The 25,566-nt window shown below is 39.2% G+C and overlaps 1 protein-coding gene and 1 long non-coding RNA gene across 4 annotated transcripts in view; both read left to right on the forward strand.

Annotated features, from left to right (window-relative positions):
- Positions 1-149: 149 nt before the first annotated feature.
- Positions 150-9,137, forward strand: LOC109144945. Its single transcript, XR_002046008.3, has 3 exons — positions 150-512; positions 1,054-1,145; positions 5,910-9,137. It is a non-coding gene; the product is annotated as an uncharacterized LOC109144945 (long non-coding RNA).
- A 2,631-nt stretch (positions 9,138-11,768) lies between these two features.
- KLHL2 (kelch like family member 2) overlaps positions 11,769-25,566 on the forward strand; it is a 57,084-nt gene continuing 43,286 nt past the window's right edge. For 2 of the 3 annotated variants that reach the window (XM_039550809.1, XM_039550810.1), the window contains exons 1-4: positions 11,769-11,939; positions 14,815-14,940; positions 19,127-19,233; positions 23,669-23,790. In XM_039550809.1, the coding sequence (XP_039406743.1) occupies positions 11,917-11,939; positions 14,815-14,940; positions 19,127-19,233; positions 23,669-23,790 (378 nt within the window). In that variant the 5' untranslated portion in view covers positions 11,769-11,916. Of the gene's footprint in view, positions 11,940-12,441; positions 12,727-14,814; positions 14,941-19,126; positions 19,234-23,668; positions 23,791-25,566 lie in introns of those variants that run through there. The other variant, XM_010401402.2, reaches the window with a different exon arrangement.

A 25,566-nucleotide genomic window follows, 5' to 3' on the forward strand; every position in this document is an offset into this window, starting at 1 on the left:
CGCCAGCAGCGCCCCGGCCACCATTGGGCCCGCGCCGCGCCAGCACCGCCCCGGGGCGCGGCCCCTGCCGGCGGAGGGGCCTCAGCCTCCGCCTCCGCCTCAGCCCCCGCCCCCGGCCCGCCGCCCGGGCACAGCTCCGTGCCCGCCGCCCGCCCTCGGGTGCTGCGCTGTCCCGGGGCCATGCTCGGTGCTGCTCTCTCGGCAGCCCGCGACTGAATTCAAAACGAAGACCACTTACAGCAGGCTCCGGGCTGGCGTCCTTGCGGGGCCGTGTCTCGGGAGGCAGCGCTGGGAGGCGAAAGTACCCCAGCAGCAGATGGTTGGCCAAAGTGTGGGGGTAAAGGCAGCGTAGTGTTGCTGTCAGCTTGTAGTGCAGAGTATTTTCCCATCCCCAATTGGTCTTGCAGGGACTTCTTGAAGAAAGGATGGAGTCTATGCAGCTAGTTACTGTTTCCAGTGGACCGGGTTGCCCCTTCAAATCACGAAAAGTTCTAGCATGCATTAGGCACTTTGTAAGTTTTCTAAGATATTTCTGGCTCAGTTGTATATTTTGTGAAGAAACACGTTTTCTTTAAAATGTGTCATTGCTAATTTAATTTTTTAACCCTTTGTGATCACACTGAGACAGAGTGTGGCCACTCACAGTGTCCAGACTACTCACTTTATGGATCTCTCTATCTTACTGACATTGACAGCCGTGTGTATTCTGGATACTCCTCAACCACCTAGTTGTGCTTAGTTATTCTTGGGCAATCTTTGTTAGCCTCTGATATTTTTCAGCTATAACCTTTCTGAAAGGGGAAGGATCAGAATGACACAGTGCTCAAGCATGTGCAAAGTATGAATTTCCAAAGCATCATGTTTATTACCTGTTGTGTGCTCTGTTCATCTGCTAATGTTTCTTAACCTTCTGTTTGTTCTGTATGAACATCCCTTAACCTTCAGCTAATGCTAGTGAGGACTCTGAAGAGGATCAAAGCTGTAACTGGGGTCTGAAAGACAAGCAAGATTGTATCCTCTCCAGGTTGTAATTGTTCTATGTGTATTATTTAGGAGAAGCCAGGACTGTCACCCTGAACAGCTGCAGTGACTCTACCGCTCTTGAAAACATGTCGAAGTGCCAAGGGGTGAAAACTGCTCTTGAGGTATGAGCTGCTTCAAAGAAGTTCCAAGTTTTTTATCTTAGTTTCTGTGACTTTTTTTGGCTATCTTTTTCTAGAAAAAATACTCAACTGAAACCTCCCATCCAGAACATTTACATTCATCACTTGCATTCATTTGTTCTTGTTTTATACAGATAAGCACATTTAATGAACTAGACAACTGTCTTAAATTAAAAAGAAGCCTTAAACTTGCTGGTTTGACTAAGATAAAGTCCAACTCCTGTGATAAGAGCATGCTCTATTCCAGTTTCTCCACCTAAATGTTCCTTTCCTCCTCCTTATTGTGCTTCCTCTTTTTTTTTTTCATTTCTGACAAGAACACAAATCCCACTGATCAGCAAGCAGAGGACAAAAGTCTTCAGTGACAGTGAAGTGAGGCCACAATTTGCTGGTTGCTGTTCGAGTAATTAGCATTACTTTTGTAAGGTGTTCTGCCTTGCCAAGTAGGTACCTTAGCAGGTGTGCTTGACACCTACACAGATCTAATAATCATCAGAGTTATTCAGGGTGGTTCAATAGATCAGTCTGTGACTTGATTGTGAAATTTTTATGAAGATGCTGTGTGACTGCCAGAACTTCCCGTTCCTTTGTATGACTATACAACTTACCTGCACAGGGCCTTTGCCTGAGCTTTTCCTCAGCCTAAAAAGCATGAAGTCTTTACCTTCTGTTTGTTTTGCAAGGAGCAGCTGTGTCTGTTCTGGAAAAACCAGAAGTGCTAGTGTGTAGTATGTTGTACCTAGTCCCACAGCCAAGCAGCTAATAACGTGCCAGCTAATGACGATGGCTAGGATATTTTTTTTACTATAAATACATTTATATTGATTAAAAATATTTCATGCCCATCTATTAAAAAAATAATTAAAATAGCATTAATTTTTAAAAAGAATTAACAAAAAAACCCCACAAATAAAAAGAAGTCTTTCACAAAAATTCACATATCACCTCATGTTGCTTAGCTATTATTGTTTTCATTTATGACCAACAGCACATTTATGTCTCATTTCCTCACATTTTGTTGGCTTCCTTACATGAATGCAGGCACCTTTTTGTCCTTTAATCAGGGGAGTTTGGATTCTGAATTTGGCAATGATGATATTTGAGGGGAAACAGTAGAGGAGAAGGACATTTAAAGAAAAAAAAATGAAGCAATTTAGAATAGTTGTTCACAGTGTTACAAACCAAGAAAGCTAAAGTCAGGAATTTGATTCATCACTCAGATACATAAGTTTAAGTAACTACCTTTTTTCATCAGCATAATAATAAAGGTTGTGGAAGTACTCCTCCTTCTGCTGCCTGTCTATAAAATAATATAGGCTAGCTGTAATCTTGCTTTTAGCCTTTTTCTTCAGATATGTAATACATTATATCAGCACAGTACTATTTAAAAAGCGAACACAATTGCTGCTAAGTAGTTGCTATTTCTCTGTACTTGTTCAAAGATAATTTTCTAATAATCTCTGTTTATTAGGAGATTTAGAAATTTGGTCTACTGTATAATCCATTACTACAAAGTGCGATATACTTACAAAACACCTCTATCCAATGTCTTGAATACATATATGCAGTGTGTGAGAGACATGCCATTACACAAGTGTTTAAGATAAAATCAAAAGAACAAATTCTGCTAACTAGAATTTTAGAATCTTAAGGTCACAGTAAGTTTACATTTATTAGCACTCATTTGAATAGGTATAATTTTATATATAATTGTAAACCTTGTTTCTACTGAATGGAAAATGAAGAGTTCTCAATGGATTACTGAAGAGTGCAGTTAGGGAAAAAATTACAAGTTTAAATATTTTAAGTGTGTAAATACTTACTGTATACAACATCAGTTAACATATTTAGAAGTATGTGACTGCCAGTTTCAACTGGTTTACCTAAAACATGTATGTAATCCTTACAGCAGTAGTCCACTCTTGTTCTACTAGATCACCCAACCTTTGTTTTGGTTTTGATACATCATTTTAATTACTAGATTTACAGTATTTTTTTATAGTGAGAGCTTTTAGTGCTGTAGATAGGTTTTAATAAAATAAGATTCTCTTCTTCTCAATTCCTGTTCCATCTTCCATCAAATTTTGCAGACACTGTCACTTCAGTGTACAGAAACTTGAAAGTCTGGCTCCTGAAGGATGCTCTAATGCTGGATAGTCTAAAAAAATCTATTCTTAAATTATTTCCACTGCAAGTCATTCAGTAATCAGAAGGTATCTGATAAGGGTAAGATAAAAAGATGTGGTGTGGCCCAACAATGCTATGCTGCCCTTAGGGAAAGCTCTGCTTAGACATTAGATACACAGGAGCAAATGCTCTACTTAGGCATTACCTTTGCCGTACCAGTAATAATTACAATATTTGGGGACTATCTGTCACAATTGTATCCTCACAAAGAGGCGTAATATCTACTTTTCTTCCCCTCAGTTTCATTTAAAAATTGGCATGAATGGAAACAGGATTTGGCTCACAAACTTTTTCACATTCAACTATAAGATATAATTATTATTACTGTTTCTGTTTCATACTACAATTAGTGCTTAAACTGTATTTAGCTCTATGTAAAGAATACAGTCTCTGCTCTGAGAATATGGGATTGTGACAGATCCCAGCATTACTAAAAATACAAATGGGAAGTGAAAAGGTAAAAATAACAGTAGAAATTTGCACAAATTGGTTGTAATAGTCCTGAAAGCCATACTGCAGTAAGTGCAGTCTGTGTTCCAGCCTAACATTACAGTCACTTCAGAAGTACTCATTTTATTTCAAGCTTCTGTAAGTTTTTTAAATCCCGTGGAGGTTAAAAAAATCAGTTCACTGCTGAATATGTTTAATACAAAGAAACATTCCATGCCATGTATGGTTTCAGATTTTCACATCATGCAAGCGTAAACTTTTGTGTTGAGCAGCAAAGGGCTATTTATACATGGTAATCATGTAATCAAAAACTGCCACTTGCTATGCAGCTTTTGCTTCATAAGTAAAATGCCCATTAAGAATTCTGTGGCCGTTAAACACAAGCTATTGAAAAGAGAAGAATGCATCACTGGTATTGATAAAAACTCTTTCAGCCTTTCACCAATTAATGTACAAGTTTGAATGCTGGAGGCTTAACTGTGGCCATGGGTTACTTCAGCTAATCTATTACTACAAATCATTTGGCAAAACGTCTTACATGTCCATAATGAAGTCTAGAGATAGGACTGATGAAAACAGGTAGGTAATACAGCTGTAGAGAGAGATTTTTGACTGCTTTATGCAGATGAGACAAAGAGCAAAATAATAGCAAAGAGAAAAAGTGTGAAAAACAGAATGGACACTCTTGTCTACTTTTAAAAATTTTACTGATTTCCCAGATATAGTAAAAAGCAAATAAATGGAAGTTAAAGAAAGGATACAACTTTTCAATTTCATATCTATTTTTAGAAATATACATTAGAGGTATAAAAGTTCAGAATTAAGTATCACAATGTATCTTACTTTGTGCTAAAGATGAATTGAAGTTTTAAATAGTTTAACACTTAAGAAAATACCTAATTTGCAGAGTGAAGAGTACTCCCTCTGCAGAGTAATTTTTTTCACTTTCTTCTGATTTTTCAAAATCACAGTTCTGTTTACATTCTGTTATAAGGCTGTCACAATATGAGAAGCATTTATTTGAGCTATATAAAGGGACACACAGAGCTTTTCCTGAAAGTATTTGAGTTTAGAGTATATATTTTCTATGATGATTTTCATTAAAAAAGGGGACTATTTAAGATAATTACTTCAGGAAAACTACTGATAAAATTGAAATAAAGACAGACGATGAAATTTCAAGGAAAAATTAGGTGGCTTCCCCCCCCCCCCCCCCCCCACACTTTTTTCTCTGTTTTCTGATTAGTTTGTCTGAAAATCTTAAAATGAACTTGTCAAGAACTAGTTTGTGTAAACTAACTTTTTGGGCTGTATGGTTAAATATTAATATTCCAACAAATACTCTTTTGAAAATTTTAAGTTCTGAAGTTACCTATTTTTTTTTTACCTCAGTATATTAGTCTGGATCCCAATATTCTTTTGCATAGAAATATTGGCAAAGGACTGTCCTTGATACCAGTAAAAATTCTACTCCAGGAACACAATAATAAACTACTCATTCTATGAGCACCTGCTTGTACCAGAATTATTGGAATAAAACTTTTCATACTTTTACCTTTGATTTAAATTTTCCCTTCATTTTTTTCTGTTTACTGTGAGTCCAATTTTAATAGATTTTCTAGTTACAAGTACTGATCCTGAGCTATTTTATTAAACAACAAGTTTGCAGTACTTCTAGTCTTCCTTACACACACAGAAAGGGTTATTCTAAATGAAGATTTACTCAATTTCTGGAACAGCAGCATGATACGCTTTTCACTTTCTATGAACAACCTCTCTGCAAAATTATGTGCAGTAACTAGACCTATGTGATTGTTATTGCTATGCCTCCCTGAATATAACATGTTAGTATTTTAATGTCTTTGAATTTATTGCCTCTTTGTACAACAAAAGAATCTGTACAATGTGTGGGGTATATCCCACTTGCTTTTTCCCAGTCTACAGCATTTTTCATTTTCACTGAAAGTTCCCTCAAGCAATATAGACTTTGCAAATACTGTTCCTCTTTTCTTGTTTATATGCATATGAAATAGTAAATATTCAGATTGATGCCTTCAGCATACTATGTCACTTTTCACAATGCAAACTGCTCCCAATTACTGTTCTCAGGTAAGCTCACAATGAGCATGACTACAGGAAATGGATGATTTTAACAGCCGGTTTGCAATAGGCCAATCCTGGATATCCACGACTACTGAAACGAGTCCATCTCTCTGTCTCGCCGTGCCTTCAGGAAGCACTAGATGGCAGTACGTCAGTTGTTTAAATGTAATTTTAATTAATGAGCTGTAGCCGGTTTTTTCTGAGAAAGGGGCATGTTGGTCGATTGACCTGGTTAGGACTATCTTGCAATATTGCTGTTAGAGTGGGGAATATGACGGAGGAGAAGTATATGGACTTTGATGGGCTTGCATCTAATAGATATAGTATTATACTTTAGAGTTATTATCTGTGAAAAAAATGACTTTTGCTTCATTTTTCAAGAAAACAATGTTTTGACAAGTTAAACAAGTATGACAGAACATAACAATAAAAAAAAGTATTTTCTACACTCTTATGAAGTAAAATAATCTGGGAAAAAACCCCAATGACTGCTTATGACATATTGTTTGCTAAAAAACTAAATGTTGCAAATAAGTCCATTTTTGTTTTCTGGTGTAGACTGTACACAATAATAGAGCATAACTTATTTCAGTAGTGTATAATTCTGTGTTGAGGGTGAAACTTCTCATCAGCTTTGCATGTTGCTGATTGAGATGGTCTGACTTTTCCCAAGACATCCTTGCTGCAGGTTTCTGCCGCTACCTTTGCATCATGTCTAAGTGATCACATGGCTACAAGGTGAAATCTGATAATTTTTGATGGGCTTTCTTCTGGTTCAGTGAATGGAACCCACTCAGAATAGAGACCTGACTGCCTTATCCAGTGTACAGGAAGCAACACAAGTCTGCAGATACCAGAAAGTGACTCTTTCACAGTCATCTCAGGGATACACTATATCCAAACCTTTGAAATCCAAACCTTTGCAGCACTGGGCCTTAGATCTGCTCATCAAGACATCTACTTTGCATCTTCGTAGTTTCCAGTACAAATATGAATCATAGCCATGACCTACATTTGCCTGCATTCGTAACTCTTACTTGAGCTAGGACTTCCTTTTGGAAGCTGTAATCTAGCAGGAACACAGCACTGACCACAGGGACCTGGCTTCTCCATCAAGTAGAATTCAAAAGCATCATACTATTTGCTTTTTATGTGGCCCTTCTTTTCCAGAAATAGGATTAGAGTACTTAAAGTCTGTTTACTAGACTGTGTGTCATATCAAGTCCTTTTGGAAATTATGCTATATCTGGTTTTGAACACTGAAAAACCAGTTCTTAGGTGCTAATTTTCATCATCATCATCATAAGGTCCATGAATTTTACAGACTAAATCTTATCCCTTTACCTATTTTCATTAAATATGTGCCATTCTTAGTGCTCCAGCAATTGCTCACACAGGAGAATAAATGCTAGAAAAGACTAAATATTTTCATCCATGCATAATTGTATTGAAGTGATTTTGGTCACAGTACAATTTCTCTTTGATAGCAGCTGCTTTGCTATTCCTTATTTCACAATCCCAATTTACATGTTTTATTTTTTCTCTCTCTGCCTACTCTCCAGTACATATTCCTCTGCAATCTGGTCCCTTTCTCAGTCTGCTGCATGCACTTTCTTGCATTTCCTTTTCACATTACTTTTCAGTGTAATTCTTCTCAACTGCATTCATGTCCTTAGCTCAATGGTTCTCTGAAACGTTAAATATTCCATGCTTCTGAAGCAAGAAAAAGGAGTTTCTTCCACTAGAGTGAGGCCTTTTAAGATTAGGCAATGCTGGATTAATGCTGATATTAGTGCTAGTGTCGTAGACAAAAGAATGTAGTAGTAGCTAATGTCTGTGTTGAACCTAAGTCCTGTCATGAATTCCAGAAAGGTCCTTGTGGATTTGTTTAGATACAGGGGCCTGGGTTGTATAAAGGTCTGCTGCTGGATGGTAATGTTACTGGGGGTGAAATGCACAGGAGAAAAAATGCCTGTGTGCCCTCATGTATTTTTGATAAAAGCATACTTATTTTTGCATAGATTTTGTACACAACGTACTCACAACTCAATTCAGGAAGATACAAACATGGATAACCTAACAGCTAACAAAGTGAAGAAGCACATTGTTTTTCTTTTTGAAGCAATAGGAGTACAGAGAGGTACTTAAGTATTCAAATCCAGCCCCCCTCCTTTCCTCTTCCCTGGTCATGGAAAGAATCCCAGCCTCAGCAGCATGTCCTCATAAGCATTCTACCCAAATCCTTCAGAAGCTATGACTTCTAATATCTTAAACAAGAGTAAATGTTCTTGCCACCTTATTTTTTGTCTTTTTTGGAGATGTCTTCCTAACCTATGTTTGTCAATTAAAAATAAGTAAGAACTTATATCAGTGTCCTCTGTGGCTAAACCTAAACCAGATTTCTTCTGACGTGACCACGTCAGCATAATGCATGATCCCTTGAAGATGCTAATAAAACACCACGTATATCTGCAGTCACACTGACTTTTACCAGGATTAGTTATTCTATTTGTAGGACTGTGTAACTTGTGGGACTATCTTGCTAGCAAGCAGAGCTCTGCTAGCATAACTTCATTTTCACTGGGTGTAATTCACTGATGGATAGTCTCGAGGTTTCTGTATCAGTAAAGTACTTCTAGTGTCAATAGATCTGAAGAATCATGTGATCCTAAGTAAGTGTTGGCCACACTCGTTTGTAACTCACTAAAACAAGTGGGAAAGCGCTGAGTTCTTATAGGCACAGCCTGAAACATGACAGGGAATTTTCTCAGTAAATGCAGTAATTCGAATTGCTGCAGCATCAACAAAAATGACATCTGTTTCATCATAGATAAGATACATAGCCCATTTCCTTTCAAAACTACATACATACACCCACAGACATACATAAATAAGTTTTTTCTCTGAAAGTTCTTTTCTAAGAAGAGGTATTGGATCAAGCAGAATCCCATAAAAATACAGACGTTGTATTTAAAGGATGGGTTTTCTCATGGTTAGAGATACAAGTTGTTTTGCCACAACCACATAATGTAGTTTGGATGAAGTAGTTTTTTGCTTCCACTCTTTATGATTCCTTTTGAAATTATTGAATTACAAAGACATAATTTTCAGGAAAAAAAAAATAGAACCTTGCCCTATTTGTTTCTTTCTGATGCTCTGCATCACAGAATTTAACTGAACTAATGTTGAACATTTGGCTCTGAAGCCAAAACAACACTGCAAGAAAATGAGAGAAGTCACAGGTTGGAAATGCTTAATGTTCATTTAAGAATAAATGTTTGTGCTGTTTTTGGCTGGGGTAGAGTTAATTTTCTTCACAGCGGCTGGCATGGGGCTTTGTTTTGGATCTGTGCTGAACAGAGTTGATAACATAGAGATGTTCTTGTTATTTCTGAGCAGGGCTTACACAGAGCCAAAGCTTTTTTTGCTTTTCATTTTGCCACACTGGTGAGGAAGTTGGGGGTGCATGGGAGGCTGGGAGGAGACACAGCCTGGACAGGTGACCCCAATTGACCAAAGGGACATTCCCACACCACATGACATCATGGTCAGTATATAAAGTGGGAGAAGAAGGAGGAAGGGGAGGATATTTGGAGTGAGGAGGATTGTCTTCCCAAGTAACCATTATGCATGATGGGGCCCTGCTCTCCTGGAGATGGCTCCACACCTGCCTGCCCATGGGAAGCAATGAATTAATTCCTTGATTTGATTTGCTTGTGTGTGCAGCTTCTGCTTTCCCTGTTACACTGTCTTAATCTCAACCCACAAATTCTTTACCTTTTACCCTCCTGATTTTGTCCCCAATCCTACTGTTGGGGGAGTGAGCGAGTGGCTGCCTGGGGCTTGGCTGCTGGTTCGGGTTTAACCACAACAAGGTTGCTAAACAGTTCTGCCGTGTTAGCATGGGGCAGAATCTGCAGCTGCCTACCTGCTTGCAGGATGTATATGCAAATAGTGTACAAAGCCCCTCAGCTTACAGACCAGCTCACAAGTTTACAATGGTCTCGTGTGGATCCTTAAACATAACACAGTAGAATTCACTTAGGTCTTATGGATCAGTAGAAGTTGGGATCCTTGTCTGACAAAGTGACATGTCAAGGAGTTTAGTCTAAGTTATAGAAACCTGGAAGTGTGATGTGACAGTCATCATCAACTCTCAGATCTAACCAGGCCACATCTACTTAGGAACTCAGACCTTGGTGATGCTATGCTACGTGGAGCCAGCTGAATTTCAACCCCCTATTTCAGAGAGCATTATTGCTGGCTGGCTCCTTTGGAGCAGACTTCCCTGCAAGCAGGTTTTGTTGTGCATTTAAATCTTTAACAAGTACCTTGTCTTCTCCAATACAACCCAAAGGCAAATCTAGTTGTCTCTTGAGAAGAGACAAATTCAGCAGTTACAAAGCACACACTTCGTAAAAACAGGCACTGCCAACTATGTTTATTTAATTTAGAAAAACCTCCAGTGGAAACCCATTGGAAAAATTTTGAAGCGTTCCCAAATCAAACATCACTGTAGTGAAAGACGATTGGTAAACTGAGAAAATTAAAATGGCATTTTCCAAGTGAGGAGTATTATTGGAGATTAGCAAAGATGAAAATTATAGATTAAAATACATAAAGTTTTAATAGCCAGTGATTTTATTAGAAACACTGGTGAAGGCTTTCAGCATCCATCTATAATATTCTTCACCCAAAACACACTTGCCATTTTGTTTTGCCTCCTGCTTGAAACATGCTGTCCTCAAACTCTTCTCACTCTTACAAAAATAGTGTTGGTCAGTTATTAGTAGATTTATTAGTTTAGAGATACTATTCCAATTTAAAATCTCTTGCTTCAGTGAAGAAGCATTTTAATTGTACTTAAATACCTGAATTGTGTTCAGCTTGCTAAACCCATTTTCCACTACACAATCTTCAAAGATTTAGAAGTAATTTACAGAGGTTTAAATGCAGTAAATTCTTCTCTAATGCCGCAACTCAGAAGTTGCTAAATGTATTCTGGATCATTGCTTGAATTAGTGCTGTTTACAAAGACACGTTTGAAATAGATCCCTGTTCATTTTTCTTTTTGCCATTTTGCATCACAGAGGCTACTTCAGCAAACACTAATAACAACTCATGTACTTAATGATCAATGTCAGCAACGTTTGCTAAAGACAGGAGGCCAGCTGTTTTGAGTGGCAGGGTTCCTGCTGGACTTGATCAAATAAAAGCCGATGAGATCCAGCCGGTCACAAGGAACTACAGCCTTTTCACCTCCTCTGTCCCGATGCACTTTGGCTCTTCCGTTCGGCCCCTGCTCGAGCTGGTGTCGGACCTTGGCTGGCATGCGAAGAAGATGCCCGTGACCCTCACGGCATGCACCTGCTGGTGGATTTTCTCACTGAGGAGACCTGGGACCGCTTTATTTTTTTTTTTTTTTTACCCTAGGACAGAGCACCTGTGTGTCCCCACGCGAGCGCTCCAAGCCATCCTTCCTGGCGCTGCGGACAGCCTAACCCGGGCGCTCCCCGGGATGTGTCGCTGCGCAGGGCAGCTCGGGGTGTCGCTCTCCAGCTCTGCCCTGAGCCACGGCTTTCCTGAGAAGGAGGAGACACGCACTTGGGCGCTAGACCCTGGCTCATCCCACTCGAAGGCCACGCTTCTTTCGGCAAGGGCAGCGCCGTCTCAGCCTCCTCCAAAAATCCCGAGGCCAGGGCGGAAGGCTCCAGCGAGGCGGTCCCTGCGCACCGCAGCTACCGCAGCCCTCGCCGCCACCGCCGCAGAGACCACGCGGGCCCGGCCGGGCCGGCCGCTGCCGCCGCGCCTGCGCACAGCGGCCCGTCCCCGCCGCGCCCTCCCGCGGGCGGGCACCCGGAAGCGGCAGCGCCGGCGACTCCCGGCGGCGGCGGGGCTCGGCCGGGCGGGCTCAGCCGCTCCCCGCACCTGCGGCGGGGCAGCGCAGCTGGCATGGTGCTGGCGGCAGCTCGCCGCGCCCGCGTTGCACGGAGGAAGCCCGAGCGGAGCCGCGATGGAGATGCTGCTGCCGCCCGTGTGAGTGCGGCGGCGGCGGCGGCGGCGGGGCGGGCGGGGAGGCAGGCGGGCGCCCGGAGCCCGCCGGGACGGCTGTGCGGAGCGGAGCGCTGTGGGGTCCGTGGGCTGGGGCGGCGCAGCAGCGGGCGGAGGTGCCACGGCGCTCCGCAGCCCGGTCGGCCCCGCCGGGCCCCTCGTCGCCGGGGGGGAAGCGGTGTCCGCGGATGGGGGACGCTCGGAACCGGCCGCGGGGCAGCGCCGGCGGGAGGGTCGTGTCGGCGACCTGGTGGCGGAACCGGTGCCCGGCGGGCCAGCGCGGCCGCCCGGGGTTCGGAGATGCCCGGTTGTGTCGCTGCGGTGCCGGCCGCGGGCACCGTGCGGCGGGGGGAGCGGGCGCTCCCGCGGGCGGGCAGCGCTGCCGGCACCCCCGCCCCGCCGCCTTCCCGTGCGCCTTCCAGCTTGTGGGGACAGGCGGGCTTTTTCTCCCTCCTCCCCCTCACTCCTTCTGCTTCCTCCATATGTGGTCCCAAATTACTCCTTGTTTGACTCAGCAGTCGTGCTTATCTCACTCCCGGTTTTCTGGTTATTTAGTTAAGCATCTTTTTTAGTGGCAGTGCCCAGGCAATGCACTCCAGGCGACCATCTCCAGCTGCACCTCAGCTGGGCTCAGTCCTTTCACAGGCTCCGGTTCAGTGCAACTTCATCCTGTGCCTTCGGGAGGTAGATTTCAGGCACGCTGTGGGTGAGGTTCTTGAGAACAAACCGAAGGAAACCAGTTGCAGAGAGCTCTGACCCAACCGGTGAAATGGTAAGAGAGACTCCAGGCGGACTGGCACTTCCCAAAACAGAAGGTGTATGACTGACGGTTTTGTAGGCTTCATTACCTTAAAACAAAGTCATCCTTTGTGACAAGCTAATGAAATTTCAGCAAATTAATTTACACTTCATGGGAACTCCTCCATCTAATCCAAGTTGCTTGGCAGCTCTTTACGGACAACTGCGATCACTTTTCTTTTCCTTGCATAGCTGTATTTGATGTGTACACAGCTTGTTTACGTATGCAGATAAATAGAGACGCATTGCTTTGGGATGTAGAAAGTTGCAATGAAAAGTGTTCTATCTTGGACTTGGTAAATCAGTGGTATAATTAAAAGCTGGGTCTCTTCTGGTCTTTGGTGTTTTGAATGTTTTCTGCAGTCACTGATTTCTGTCTATAAATTTTTGGAATTCTGATTACAGCATATGTCACATAATGTAGAAAAGTAACGTCCTGTCTAAAGGAGTTTGCTAGATAGAATGTCTTTCTTTTTTTACCTCTGTGATGTAGCATATGTATGTGCTGAATAACTTGTTTGGGGCTTTTTTTTTGATTGATGCAGACTTCCTGCTTGTTATTTGTCCCTTTTCAGTAATGAATTGTATAATTTTCAAAATTGAGTATGAAACTTCTAATTCATACCAGTTTCATGGTACACTATGTTAAGTTGGTAGTAGTTAGAGTTCTGTGGATGGATGTTACTTGGTTAGTCAATGTTTTACGGAGACTTTTTACATTCCTTTGTTATTTGATGCAATTTTGTATTGTTTTACTCCAAGATTTTGTAGCTAGTTTTGGGAAAATGAAAAATAAAGCCAGCTCATTAGCTTTCCACTATTGTAGTCCACAGAACATAGAGTTCTAGGTTAAAATCTTAAATTTTTGTTGGATTTTTTCTTTTAAGCTTCTTTAGGCATGCCTAGTTAAAAAGTTTCAGGTATAGTAGAAGAGAGGTTGCAGTTATGTGAGTCACTGAATATGTTCAGTTTGACTGTGCTTACCTAATGCTAGTAAGGTTGAATTTTCATTTGAAATCAGATCTTTGATGTACCAGGGTTTGTGGCCCCATCAAGTACCTTTGCTTATTGCCAGTATACAGGTTCAGGAATCAGTTACAGTACTGTAAAATAAAGATGCTAAGCATTTTCTAAGTGCCACAACAACACAGATTGCTTTGTAAGAGCAACATTGTGAGTGTAAACAGGAAACTCATTGGTTTGGTTTGGCATGAAAAGCCCATTTGCTGTTTGGACAGTCTGAGTGACTGAGCAGCATATATAATAATTTTTCTACAGAAGTTAGTGTCCGTAGAACCTGGGTCTGTCTTACAGAAAGCATTAATTGTAGCTAGAGTTAAGGATTTTTCACACTGCTTAGTTCTTCTCTTGCTATTTGGAGTGGGACTTTGAGAGTAAGAACAATGAAGAGGCTAGTCACTTATGTACATCATGCTTTTCAAAACATTGAGTGAATATACAGAACTACCCAAATTTTCTCAGTCACCCATGTCTTATGCTGCTGCTAGGGAAAGCCTGGATAATTACAGTAGTCATTGTGTGGTCTTCCTGTCAGAGGAGAACTAGGAGCCGTGTGAAACAGTGAGTGAGTTCCTGGTAGAAGTGCAGAGAGAAGCTCTTACTACACAGGCAGCAAAGGCATTAAGAGACTGGGGTGATGGTTGCTGCATTCTACCACTGATCTGTGTGGGCACTAGGTCAAAAGTTCCCCAAACTAATTCTGCCCTCACTTCAGAGCTTGTTGGAAATATTCTAGAGTATTTCTTAACTAAATAAAACAATATTCACAAAACCGGAAAACATCTTCATGTTTTCTTTAGGGGAGATTATTGTTAGCCTCCGTGAACGTCATTAGTGTTAGTCACCAACTTACTACTTCCACGGGAATTCTATCTATTCCTCTACACCTTTGGTAATAGGGATACCGAAATTGCTTGGAGTAAAGATGTAGTTTCATGTGCAAATCTTCTTCTCCCCAAGATGAAGGTGAACTGAATAAGAAGTGTCAGCACTGGAGATTAGACAGAAGTATTAACTTTATTTTTTAACTCTTTCTTTCCAGATGTACCAAACTTTGCCATCAGAAGCCCTTGGATCTGAAAGATGATAACACCGAAATTCACTGTCCTATTACAGTAAATCCATGGCACATGAAGAAAGCTTTTAAAGTTATGAATGAATTAAGAAGGTATTACTTCACCATATACATCTGCCTGGAGTCCATAGTTCATTTTTACTTTCATTTGCACTTATGAAGTTAATAATAGTAGTCTGGTTATTAAGAACATACAATTTCAGAAGTATAGCTGATGAGAAGGATTAAATATACAATAAAGTGATAGCTGAATGATAGCCATGTGATGATAGCTGTAATGTATGCAGTATATTTTTGCACCTGATAAGTTAGTCAAAACTAGTTTTATGAGACTTGAAAAATACGTACAGATTGTATTTAAGGAGTTACAGCTACTGATCGTGTCTTGTACGTAGTTGATCCTGGATAGATGAAAAGTGACTCTGGTTGGGCCTTAGGCTCTTTGTGTGCATGTTGTTGATTTTCTTGGTAGGCTGTGAACCAGAAAAATGCTAAAATTTTCTAGTCTGGAGACATAGGTCACAGTATAAACCAACTGACTGTACATTTTCTTAGTTATCATTTACCTGCCCCCTGGGAGAAATTGATGAACTCCCAAATCAAATGTTGAAAGTAACTTTTCTCAATAAAGTTTTCTAAGACCTTGAGGGATACTACCATCGGTTTCAGGAAAACTGGGAGGTTGGTTCTGATGGTGTTCTTAGCATCCATATTGATTTATATTTTACATATGAGTAGGTGAAGTGATGTTGGAAACTGTGACAGCTGGTAATTAGAGCTCACAACTGAGCTCTGGAAATCAGGACTCACAGCTATCACTGACAGTAATTCAGTGCTATAACTAACAGCAACAATGGAGAAATTAAATAAAAATACTTCTCTAGCAGAGACAGTACTGGAGGCTGTGAAAATCCTGTAGTTCTTTGTTATTTCCTGTATAAAATTAAAAATTGGAGAGGCTTCACCAAAAAGAAACACAGCAACTGATACCCTTTTAAAGTATGCCTCTGCCTTTGATCTTCTGTGTTCTATATAGGTAAACCTTTATGTGCTGCATGGACTGACACTTGTTGTTTCACCTAAGTTATGCCCTTGGCTTTTTCAAGTGTCCCAGTAAGCAGATATGGTGTCTCAAGGAGCATAACAAAGCCTGGCTAGAGTCGGTAGCAATGAATTCCTGAGGATGAGCAAGAGTTTACATGGAGAAAGTTTCCCAGAATGAATCTTGCGATAGTTTTGGAAGGCAAAAACCTTACCTGCATTTTGCTGTGTTGCAAGTAAAAGATTTGCCATCTTCCAGCAGAGTGCATTTTTGAAGCCCATGGATTATTTTCAGAATATACTTTAGTTTCCATGGTTACCTAAATTCAAATTGCTGTAGAAGCAATTTGAGTAATTTTGCCTTGCATGTATAAATACTTAAAGTTTGAGCAGGAGCTGCGCCATATAACCTTAACTAGTTCTCATTTAATAAGGTGGTCAATGCAAGAATGTTTACTATTTGAGATGAGTACAGCTTTTAAGATGTTAAGTGGTAATTAGATAAAATTATAAACATTTCTAGTTGCATTCATTTGTTTGAAATAATAAGCAGAAATATCTTTAAAATGTTTCAGACTTCATTGCTCTAAACAGAGATCTAATATTAAGTAAGGAAATGATATTTTTGATTTAGAAACAACTTTAAAAATGTAGCCAATCTCAGTTCTTTTCATTAGTGTAGCACAAACAGGTATTTGGCAGGGGTATGCTCTCCAAGAAGTGAATAGCTAGTGAAAAAATCATTTGCTTAAGCATTTAAATACACTTGGTTTTGAATGCTTAATTCTGTGTGTTTATATTAAATTTTGGGCTGCTGTCAAGTTGCCTGGCTCTAGTAGCTCATTAAGGAGTTTTTATGTGCCTTCAAATTTTGACAATTTTGAGCAATTTTGTCCTTTGTATTTTTTGTCATTTCATTGCTCACCATCACCTCAACACTGAGTAGAGATCTCATTAGGATAGCTAATTAATTCTTGACATATGACAAAATTACACTTTGATACCTATCTTTTCACTTTATTATAATTTGCTTTTATCACAATGGAATTTGATGTTACCTATATTTGTTAAAATTCTCATTCTTACAAACAAGACTTTACCAAAACCTTTTGAAGATGGAGGTAATGAACTTTCTCTGTATGAACCAATGAAGAATAGCCTGCAAGCTGGTAAACAGTTGCTCAGTTATTCTTAAATGCATACTTTCTTGCCCTTATTCCTCATTTTCTATACCACGATGATGTATCCCTCACAGCTCTGCTCATTCAGTCACTCTATACAAGCAAATTTGTACAATACCACTTCAGAACACAACCTTTTCTACAATAAATTGATGCTCCCTCATGAAATGAAGGTGCTGAGTTCCTGTGGAAGCCACAAGATGCTTGCAGCAGAGTACATGATTAAGTTTATAAGCTCTTATCTTCAGTAGTTTCTTTAGCTTGTCAGCTTTTAGTAATGCAGAGCATATTCATGCAGTTCCAGACTAGAGATGTTACTAGGTCTACATATGTGCAATATAATTAGTTAACCCTAGCTGTGCATTGATGTAATTCTGTTGCTTCTGGCTTCATTGTTATCTTTAGTATTTGTGTGTAACTAAGTATAAAAGTTTTTGTTCCTGTTGTCAGGATAGGTGCAGGTGTGTGATAAAGTTGGGTATCCGATACTCTTTTATGTGTAGTTTTCTGTTTCCATTTTTTTTAAATAAATGTAATGGTTGTTTCAAGGTCCTGTGAACTGTGTGTTTCATCTGGTATGGTCATTACCTTATATTGTACATATTTTTTGATAATAACCATATTGCAGGCTAAACTTAGGAGATTTAGATAGTTGCTGTAGATATTAAAAGTTGAAAGCAGAAAGATAATGTTATGCCAGGATTGCAATATGACCCCAAAGGTTAGCTGTGGCCACCAAAATTGTTGGTGTGTGACCTCCACAAAGCCACCTTACTTGAGTCTGGGCTCATAAAAATTGAATGATTGCAGAACTGAGAGATCACAGAGTTTTCTTTTGAACTGAGGTGAATATCTGAGCAGTTTGCCTGGGAGCTCTAGTTCTGTCCAAGCAAAATGCAACTGCTTGCCTGTCTTTGATACAACTCAGTGTGGTAGTTGCAAACTATCTAAAAATCTTTAATATGTATTCAGGAAAGGTAAAAATAGAAATCACTGGATTGGTGTATGGCTCTAGCTCCATCCCTAAGGAATATGTTCTGTTACATCATACTTTTCCCTCTTTCCTCTGTTGCAGTGGCTCTGAGTTTTGTGGATTGCATACCACCTCCGCAGGGACAGTGCTAGCATGAGCAGGAAATAAAAGGCAACTGTAACTATGGCTATTTAGATGCTGTGAAATTGCAGCCTTTTGATGTTGTGGTGTGTTTTCTTCTTTTTCTCCCCCTCTCTTCTTTCAGTCTAGAAAATTGGATTATAAAGAGTACACGTTATTTAAGTGTGTACTTAAGTGGAAGAGGTATGGCCAATAGCTGTAAACTGCATTAGAAACACCTGTGTTAGGAATGGTTATAAATGAGATGTTACTTTACTGCAACTGAACACGGAGGAAATATGTATTACAGTCACAAAGGACAAGAATGCAAATGAATGTAATGAAGATACAAAGTCAGGCAAGATATGAAGTTAACCATAATAAATTCTAAACTGCTCAGTCTGGAAAAAATAATTGCTATTGTGTGCATGGGCTGAATATGAAAAATACTTGGAAAACAGTAAATATAGAAAAGATCGAGTAGTGGATTTGAACAATTAAGTAGGCATGAGTTTCCAGTGTAATGTGACACAGACATCTCAGTTGAAGTTTGGATTCTTTGTTGTCTGTAAAGCCTTATTTCTTATGTAATTTTTTTTAGTGCTTATGTTTATTAAATTCTGGGTTTTTTCTATCATAGTTGTTCAAAGGGGCCCAGACTTGCAGAGAAAATATTTATAAATTGGGCTGATACAAATAATGGTTATTCAATGCAGAAAACTTCTGTGTAATGAATCACAATTCAGTTGTTTGATTTTGAGATAATTTTGTGTACCCAAGCACCATCCGTAATCTGATTGAGTAATAGCCATGTGGTTGTGTAGCACATTTAAAAACAATGCTTCATCAACATTGTCTGCCTGCTTCTTTTGATGGCATGGGAAAAGAAATAGTGTGTGATATGATATACTTTTCTGTTGTAGTTCACTTACGTGAAATTGCTTTCTCTGATATTTCTAAATAGTCAAAACTTGCTGTGTGATGTGACGATAGTAGCTGAAGACATGGAAATTGCAGCGCATAGAGTTGTGTTAGCCGCCTGCAGCCCCTACTTCCATGCCATGTTTACAGGTACCAAATGCTTCAATACTTACTATGTTGTAATCCAGTCTAACTGTATAAAGCATAAAATTTCATGACTTTTGCTTTTTAGGATCTAATTTGATTTTTAGATAAGCCAATAGGAACATCTGGGGTTCTTAATGATTTTTTTTTTTTTTTTTTTGCAGTCTAAGGACATACTGTCAACTTAGTCTTTGTTAGCATGATGAATGCTTTAAAAAGTCTCCTTAATTAACAAATTAGATGTTAACTAAGCCAGGAATAGACAAGTTGATATACCCTTTAAGTCTCTAGTGAGAAGGTTAAAATAACTTTCATGTGAATTTTGGAGTAAATTTTGTCCTTTAACAACTACTTGCTGCTACGTTCTTCAGACCATGAGTGCTCTAGGCTGTTAGTAGATATGAAAGCTTTCTGTGGCTTTGGCAGCCTGTAGCTGGAGTGCATGTTTCAGTATTTTTAGGGTAATTCTCCATGACATGTACTCTGCATCATTGCCACTACTGTTCTGTACAGGCTTGATTCTACTTCTGCTCACTCCATGCTGGCCAAGTTACTGCTTTACTGCTAGAGCAGGAATGCTGAGGGCTTGCAAGGCTAAGATAGGTTCATGGGAGCCTCCAGCTGAAATTCATATGCTGTGGGTTTAATTCCATCGTGGTTACAAATCACATTGAAATAATATGAAATTCAGTGTCAAAGTAAGAATGCTGCTAAATGCATGTTAAAATTAACTTCTGAGGTTTTGTGTATTCCTCCTCAAATCTCGTGCCAGCTTTGTAGTTATTGTCAACTGTTGAAATTCAAAGACTTCTCGGTAATGAATTGCTTCTGACCACCAGCTCAGATGGAGGTAGAAATGTGACTCTTGGCCTGCCCATATGCAAACAGATTGGTGTTTTAATAATTTTAATTGTATGCAACAAGATGGATGAAATTTGAAATACTGTTGTGTTCTGTGGAAGGAACTGATAATTCTTGATTTTATATTTTGACATAATCCTGGCTAGAAGTGGAGTCACACAACAATGCTTTGAAGTTGCTTGTAAAATTAAGTATCTCTTTCTCAAGTAGTTCTTTAAGTTTGCATTTGTGGTTGAGACAAACATTCTGGGTGACTGATAAATTCCTTCTTAATTTTTACTGCTGTCTACAAAATTAGAATGAAAAAAGCTGCTTCTACAGTTCCTTTTCATCACCTTAGTAGCAGAGAAATGCAAGCCTCTTATATTAGTTCTGTATTAAAGATTAACTGTTGTTGACTATCACACTGAATAGTCTTTACTCAGAGTATAGCTTTTTATTATGCTTTCTGTGATTAAGACATTTCTGCTTGCCCTGACTGCCCTTTCTGTGGAGATGTTTATTACCCATTCAGAGTGCCAGGGCAGCAGTGTCTGTAGCTGCTCTCCAGATAGAATTACTGGAATATTCTCTTCCCTTGCTTCAGTCCCTTTTAAAATTTTTAACTTCTTATATGTTCTTAAATGTAGGTGTTCTTTAGCCCCAGTGGTGCAGGAAGTGGGAACGCTCACTTGAGTAATGGGTGTGAAGTGTTTAAGTAACATATCTGTGGCAAGGTTTGTGTAGTTAGTAAACCAAATTGGTGGGAGCTTAAATAGAATTCATCTGTGGCTTTAGGAGTTACCCACAGATTTTATACTAGGCTTATAGGTTGCTTACAGCACAGCCTAGCTGTGGTATTGGTGCATTTCAGCCATTCCCCACACAAAAAATCCTGAAGTTCATTGTAACTGTTCTCTCCGTGAAGCCCGGAATTCACACTTCTTAGGTGGATTTTTATTCTCATCCAGTAATCTGCAAGTTCAAATAAGCAAATTTCATCCCTTAACCAGCCACAACCAAATGAAAAAGTATCTTCCTCCATCCAGAATAAAACACGGACTGAAAAGACAGTAAAAAAATTGCACTCGTATGCTTTAGGGTTACTTCTTGACTAGAAATTAGAAGCTTATATTTAGATATGTATTTGCAGGTTGATTCTATCATTCTCTGAGTCATTAAGTATTACTGCAATGCAGGCTGGGAAATGGCATTAACTGGGTTCAAACTCTCTGCCTGTTTTTTTTTCCCTTTTCCCCATTTGTACTTGTAATGGTAGCCCTAATGGGGAGAGGGGGGAAGAAAGTCCCTGCCGTTTAATCTATGTTACTAGGAATATTTCTTCTTATACAGTGGAATTATTTAGAAATATGGTTTAAATCTACTTAAATGTTTAGGGGAATTGATTATAAAACATCAGAGAAGTGACTCTTCAGTGGCTATAAGGCCTGACTTCAGACATGGGTGACCTGAGTTTAATTTTCTTTTCTGCAATGGCAGTTATCCTTAGGGATTTACCTGCTCTCCTCGCTTCCATTCTCCATTTGTAAAATCCTTGGGTAAAAAAAAAGAAGAAAAAAGCCTTCTTTTCATTACTTTGTGAGGAACCACAGAAGCTTTTTAGGTAGCCCCTTTAGTATCTTCAACTCAGCTGATGCTTTGCTGCTGCTTGGGAGGTTGGATCAGCTCAGTGCTTTCTTTCTGTTCACAGTATGCTTTCCTGTCATTCAGAACTCTGTGGAGATATGGTGGTGCTGCTTCCTAGTCATAAACTGAGTTCTTCAGCAGGTTGAATTCTAGACTGAGACTGCCTACTGAGTGCATCTATGGTTTCCTCTATATGATCTATCAAACAGATATGAATTGATCTAGAGTGGTGTAAGATTGCATGTCTGTTTCACGTGAAAGTTGGAAGCAAGTATTTTTGGTGTTATTTTTGGTGGGTGGTTTGTTGTTGTTGTTGTTTGGGTGTGGGGCTTTTTGTTTTGGGTTTTTTTTCTTGTTTAGAGTTTTTTATTTTTATATTCTGGGCTTGGTTTTTAAACAGAGAAGGTGCCTATCCATGACTCTAAAAGCCTTGACACAAAATCTGAAAACAAACCTAATGTGCTTGCAGAATATCAAAATCTGCTTTCCCACACACACAGTTTTCCCAAAGGACCACCTCCACAGCAGCTTGCATAATAAATAAGTAGCAGCTTACATGCTCTGAAGATCAATAGGTTTAATCTGTGTCAAACTAGAAGCAGAAACTTGGAATACAGAGCTCTGCAGGGAATGTACTGCAGTCATCCTTCAAAGGTGTAGGGGAATGTCTCAGAAGTGCAGGTGAAAGAAGAAAGTTCTGTGGGGGCTGGATTTTGCTGGTTTTTATGTGGCTAGATGGTCTTTTGAACTTCCTGTCACTTAAAGGGTTGATTTGCAATGCCATGCTTTACCCTTCAGCTCAAAAAAAAGGCACGAATAAAGGCATGGTAAGAGATTTCCTCAGTGATGATCCCTTTGCTGAAAGCACTGGGTAAAATGCATTGTTTCACACCAACCCTAGAGACCTGAGGGTAACAAGCAGTGAAAATGTGTATGACTTCATAAGAAAATACCAGCAGTGGTTAGCATGTTCTTGTTCACTTCTCCATCTTGTCTTTCTTGTTGTATACATTAAATTTATTATATCACTGATGCCTATGCCTAAGGGAAAGAAATAATATCCAACATAGAAGAATAAGAAACTAATGTATTCAGAGATTGGGATATATTCTTCCAAAGTCAAATTTTATATATCTTCCAACACAACTTTAGTAGTTCATGTTTTGTTTCTCAGTGGGTCGGTGCAGAAGGGTTTAAAGATCTGGGATGACCTGATCTGGAAGTCATGAAGAACGTTATAGCCATTACTTCAAAATATATATTTGGATAATTATTTCAGCCATAAAGAAGATACTGCACTTTGAGAAACATCATATTTTGGAAGGTGGAAGTTACTTTGCAGGCCTTTCTATGAAGATTGGTTGTGGCATATGGCCAACATGTCAGCCTCCACAAAATGAGATCCAGCAAGTTTTCCCTTGCTTACCATTTTATCTTAGCTTGAGTTTGAGCTGTTAAATTGGATCTGTAAAAGAGGTGAAGTTGCTAAGGGAATAATAAATAGGCAAGCAAAGAAATATGTATGTTAATTCTTCTGTGGGGATATAACTTTTCTTATTTAAAGAAATTTACTCCAGACCATGTTTGGTATGCTCCTTCAATTCAGAAATTAATAAAGCTAGAGTATTTTAATAGCTTGCTTTCCCAGAAAAATTTTTGTATACATTTGAAGTGTCTTATTTAGGTCTGGTAACAATATTTTCCTGATACTGTACACTGGAAAAAATAGGTCACCTGCACTAAAAGTATTAACCAAGGTAGCATTTGCATGATGGTAACAACAAAATCTTCCTTTCTCACTGGAAGAAGGAGGGAAAGAAAGAAATTAAATTATTATTATGGAAGTTTTTCTACTGTCACAACTGTTCATACACAAAATTTCTGCTGCTATTAAACTTCTACATTTGTGCTGTATTTCTGTCTTATTTACTTGACTAATAAACTGTATTTGTAGGTGAGATGAGTGAAAGCCGAGCAAAAAAAGTTCGAATAAAGGAAGTTGATGGCTGGACTCTAAGGATGCTTATTGATTATATTTACACTGCTGAAATTCAAGTTACAGAAGAAAATGTGCAGGTAAGAGTAAGAATATTTTCTGCAACAAATGAGATGCAATGTGCAGAGTCATTTATTTTGTCACTGTGGTTCAACTCCAGCATGGGAAATCTCATCTGCAAACCGGAATTTTTTCAGACCTTGTGCTTACAAAGCAAGTAGTCATGCTGTTTAAATTCTGGGTCAAATTCAAAGACAATTCACATAAATGAAGAGTTAGTTGACTTTAATGGGTTTTGCAACCAAACCTTATGTAATGCAATAAAATAGATGGTCTACTCTGCCTAAAGTTAATGCTGTCAGCCACCTCTGTACCACCCCTTCTCTAATACTTGTGTGCAATTTACATAAACAACATAGACTTATTCCTAAATGTGAAACCATGTTGTTCAATTAAGCTGTCCTGTTTATTTTCTTTCCTTTTAGCCTACACAATAAAGTACTTTTTCCTGCTCAATCTCTGTAACTTGCCAGTGACCAACTGTGCAGAAATTTTTAGCTACTGCCTTTTTTTTTTTTTTAATTAAAGCAACCAATATCTATCATGAAGGTTTTGTCCATCCCACACAGAGCTAATCAGTTTTTCCAACTGGCTGTACCTTTAGATGAAGCTTCAATTAGAATAAAACAAACACAAGCTTCGAAAACATAGCTTCCTGCATTTAATATTTTCTAAATCCAGATGGACTTAAGATGGGCAGAGTAGATTTTCCTTCCAGTATCTTTCGAGATTTGTTGTAGAGGTTTGGTAAGTTTAAAACTAGTCGCATAAAGGGTGATACATTTATTTCTTGTGTTTTTCCTTCATACTCGTATGCTCTTTCTACTCTTGCCCAATGCCAAATAACTGGTTATTAGCAGTTATTTTGCTGCTTTAGCAGGGTGCCAAAACCATGTTGCTGTATTTGGCATTGAAAACTTCTGTTGCAATTATGTATTGTCAAATTAGTTGCTTTTACTGGATGTTAGGCTGAAATTAATAGCTTTTTATTGGCTGCTGAATCTGCTTGTTTTAGCCATGCTTGATTGAATATTTCTCAAAATGAGAAATACTGCCATCTAGGAACAAAATATCCTACTACTAAGCCTTCCATATTTTAGGTCATACCATAAGTCATTTAATTCTACAAGATTAATTTCTTGTCTTTCTTAAGGACTTGTTTCTTAAGGATCCTTGTTTTTAAAGAATTGTTCTGGTCTGATGATGAATGTACAGAGTGAAAAAAATGACTGAAATTCTGTTGTATTTTACCAGTTTGGTGGTTGCCCAAATCTCTGTATTGCTGTGGAAGACCTTGAGCAAATCCAGAACTGTTAGAGATTCCCTAACTGACCTCTTGCTGCTCGATCATGCTGGCTTTTCGTCCTTAAAGTAGAATATTCTGTCTTGCTGACAGAGCTTAATGGCCCTAATCTTGTACATTTGATTCATAACATCAGAAGGGACTTAACAAGCAGCCCTGCTGTATTTTGGCTGTAGGTGTTGCCTAGGAGGAAGCATTATCACCCATCCTTGGCAATGCTGACTCTTTAGTGTTAATGGGGAGGAAAAGTCTTACATTTCTTCCTCATACAGGAGTTGCTGAAGGCCAGAAATCCACAGGTTTAACGCTCGTGAGCCTGATAACGGCTTTAATTTTCATGGCTACTGGTTATCTGTCTGAAAATAGATATCTGATGATGTTGGGAATGTTAGTATAAATAATACGGCTTGGTGAGTGATATTACAAGTTTGTGGTTACTTGAGTACTGAGAAGAAAGTTGGGCTTCTAAGTTGGGTTTGGATTTTTTTCCAAT

Source organism: Corvus cornix, chromosome 4, assembly GCF_000738735.6.
Source record: "Corvus cornix cornix isolate S_Up_H32 chromosome 4, ASM73873v5, whole genome shotgun sequence".
Taxonomy (NCBI): Eukaryota; Metazoa; Chordata; class Aves; order Passeriformes; family Corvidae; genus Corvus; species Corvus cornix.